This window comes from Sarcophilus harrisii, chromosome 5 (assembly GCF_902635505.1).
Source record: "Sarcophilus harrisii chromosome 5, mSarHar1.11, whole genome shotgun sequence".
NCBI lineage: Eukaryota > Metazoa > Chordata > Mammalia > Dasyuromorphia > Dasyuridae > Sarcophilus > Sarcophilus harrisii.
The window spans coordinates 192,439,004-192,442,442 of record NC_045430.1 but is presented as its reverse complement, the minus strand read 5'-3'; the positions used below and the strand labels follow the sequence as shown (position 1 = coordinate 192,442,442).

The 3,439-nt window shown below is 38.2% G+C and overlaps 1 protein-coding gene across 1 annotated transcript; it reads left to right on the top strand.

Moving 5' to 3' along the window:
* Positions 1-1,753: 1,753 nt before the first annotated feature.
* Positions 1,754-2,749, top strand: LOC100921715 (olfactory receptor 2F1-like). Its single transcript, XM_012551087.2, has one exon. It carries the CDS (start codon positions 1,754-1,756, stop codon positions 2,684-2,686), a length of 933 nt encoding a protein of 310 aa, XP_012406541.1. The 3' UTR covers positions 2,687-2,749.
* Positions 2,750-3,439: the final 690 nt, after the last annotated feature.

Sequence of the window (3,439 nt, the reverse complement as noted above, 5' to 3'; positions counted from 1 at the left end):
TTGCTGGGCATCCACTCAGTTTCCAGTTTCTGGCCACTACAAAGAGGGCTGCCACAAACATTCTTGCATATACAGGTCCCTTTCCCTCCTTTAAGACCTCTTTGGGATATAACCCCAGTAGTAACACTGCTAGGTCAAAGGGTGTGCACAGTTTGATAACTTTTTGAGCATAGTTCCAAATTGTTCTCCAGAATGGTTGGATCCATTCACAGTTCCACCAACAATATATCAGTGTCCCAGTTTTCCCACATCCCCTCCAACATTCATCATTATCTTTTCCTGTCATCTTAGTCAATATGAGAAATGTGTAGTGCTATCTAGGAGTTGTCTTAATTTGCATTTCTTTGATCAATAGTAATTCAAAGTACTTTTTCATATGACTAGAAAAGTTTCAATTTCTTCATCTGAAAATTGTCTGTTCATATCCTTTGACCATTTATCAATTGGAGAATGGCTTGATTTCTTATAAATTTGAGTCAATTCTCTATATATTTTGGAAATGAGGTCTTTATCAGAACTTTTGAATGTAAAAATGCTTTCCCAGTTTATTTCTTCCTTTCTAATCTTGTCTGCATTTATTTTGTTTGTACAAAAACTTTTTAATTTAATATAATCAAAATTATCTAATTTGTGATCAATAATGATCTCTAGTTCTTCTTTGGCAGACCTTGCTTTCAAAGACAATCTGATAGAAGCAAGGATGAGAAGGAAGAATAAATGCACAAATCACAAATCAAGTCCAAGGATAATGTAAGAAAAGCACTCAAGATGTATCTGTGCAAAGTATTGTAAGAATTTTGAAAATGATTCATTCCTTTTATCTGAAAGTAAAAAAGGAAGATATCAGGGAAGGCTTCTCTCTCTAGGTCTCAGTTTCCTCATCTATAAAATAAGGATATTTTGGCTAATTGGTCACTAAGGGCTACATGAAAAATTCAGTAATTCTGGTAACTCATTTATACAAGCTATTTACACTAAAATATATTCTGGGGGAAGAGCTACCTTTCTACAGCAGTCAAGAATAAGCTGAGTAAGTTCCACAAGTTTCATTTAAGTCATGAGATCAATGACCTCTCTGTATTTCACGCACACACACACACACACACATCCCTAGAAATTAGTAAATTATCCCCAAATGTCCTCTCCTAAATAAGGGTTGTGTTGGAATGGATCAGTACAATTAGAAAATTAAAAAGAAATGTTGCTGTCATATTTAGATATATTTTTCTAGGGGGTCTGGTTAGCAAAGAAAAAAAAAAAAAAAACAAAGATAGAGGTATTCTGTCTAGTTCCCAGGCTTAGCAGTGAGAGGTATAACCCTCACACTGAAAGTCTAGAAAAACTGGGTTATAATAACTCCTAAGAAGTTAGATTTTCTCATACCACTGATTTCATCTATGATTAAGTATTTCAAATGTTTTCAGCAAAAACAAATATTGATGCATTGATCTGTTATTAATTTCTTCTTTAAATAGTCAAATGTCAAGGTTTTCGAACAAAATACCATAGTCTGAAAAATCAGAGAGATAATTATAGCTGGTGGTTTCAAAGAGGGGCGACTTTCATCACTCAAGAATTAATATCTGTGGGGCCAACCAAGTGTTTTCTATTCAAAACTCAGGTCAGGGCTCTCAACTTAGGGCTCAGAATGGAGTCATTCAGTTTGTTAATTTCAAGCAGAAACCCCAAATGAATATTGAGTGTCATTTTGCTATTGTTTCTCTTCCTCTGGCAGCCTGGCCTTCCCTATTCCATGGGGGGTGATAATGTGACCTGGGTCAAAGAGTTTATCTTGTTGGGACTCTCCACTGACCAGCGGATTCAAGTTGGACTCTTTGTGTTGTTTGGGGCCACCTATTTGCTGACCTTGCTGGGCAATGGGCTGATCATCCTTCTGATCTGGCTAGATACTCGACTACACTCCCCCATGTACTTCTTCCTCTGCAATCTCTCAGTTGTTGACATTTGCTACACAACCAGTGGGGTCCCACAGATGCTAGCACACTTTCTCATGGAAAAAAAGACTATCACCTATACACGATGTGCAACTCAGCTCTTCTTTTCTTTGGCATTGGGTGGAATTGAGTTTCTACTGTTAGCAGCAATGGCTTATGACCGCTATGTGGCAGTATGTGACCCCTTGCAATATGTCATGGTCATGCGCCGAGAAATCTTTGTGAGTCTAGCCACAGTCTCCTGGCTCATTGGCCTGACCAATTCAGCTGTGGAGACAGCAGTCACAATGAAGCTCCCCACATGTGGACAGAATATCTTGAATCACGTAGCCTGTGAGACCCTGGCCATGGTGAGACTGGCATGTGTAGACATCACCTTTAATCAGATTATTATTTTAATATCTAGTATAATAGTGCTACTGGTGCCCTGCTGCCTGGTTTCCCTCTCTTATGCCCACATTGTAGCAGCTATCCTACGCATCCGTTCTATCCAGGGACGTCGCAAAGCCTTTGGGACGTGCACTTCCCATCTCACTGTGGTTTCCATGTCTTATGGGATGGCTTTATTCACCTATATGCAGCCCCGAACCAGTGCCTCAGCTGAGCAGGACAAAATGGTAGTGATCTTCTATGCTGTGGTAACCCCCATGCTCAATCCCTTGATTTACAGCCTCAGAAACAAGGATATGAAAGCTGCATTGAAAAAAGTGATAGAAAAAAACTTGGCCTGAGAAAAGGGGAAAAGATTATTGTTATAAAAGGAAAAGAGGGATTCCCCAGGAAATAAGGCATGGACTAAACATGATCAATGGAAGGACAGGAAGGTGCTGGAGGTCTATAAAATGAATGTTTAGAGGGAAAATATCAATAATAACTTTAGATGCTTTGCTAAGTGACCTGGCATCATGACAAAGAACCCACCTTACTTTGGAGAAGTGATCTATCTCCCTGTGTGGCCTTGAACAAACTATTTTACTTCCATGTGCTTCAGACCCTTCACCTGTAAAGTGAAAGTTTGGGACCAAATAATTTCTGAGGGCCTTTCCAGATCTATATCTATGTCTTATGACCTCAAGCTGTTTTCAGATCAGAAATAACACATTTATTTACCTACATTATCCCTTTTCTGAACTCACATCATAGAAGCCATCCTTCACAACCATTTTACCCTGAGATGATATAATGTCTTGAGAGTCCCATACCCTATCTTATTATGGTCTTCTTGTACTATGGGATGGCTCTTTTCATCTATAGGTAAGCCTATAGCAGTGACATATCATTGTTTTGTATGTGTTTTTATCTATATATGGATACCTGTGTGTAAAAATGTATACATAGATAAACATATGTATACATACAAAAAACCCTCTTTTGATCTTTAAAATAACCCTTTGAAGTAGATAAAGAGCAGGTAATATTGTTTACAGTAGAAAATAAATTCCAAAAGATCAGATGACTTTTTAAGGTTACACAATCATTGGGAC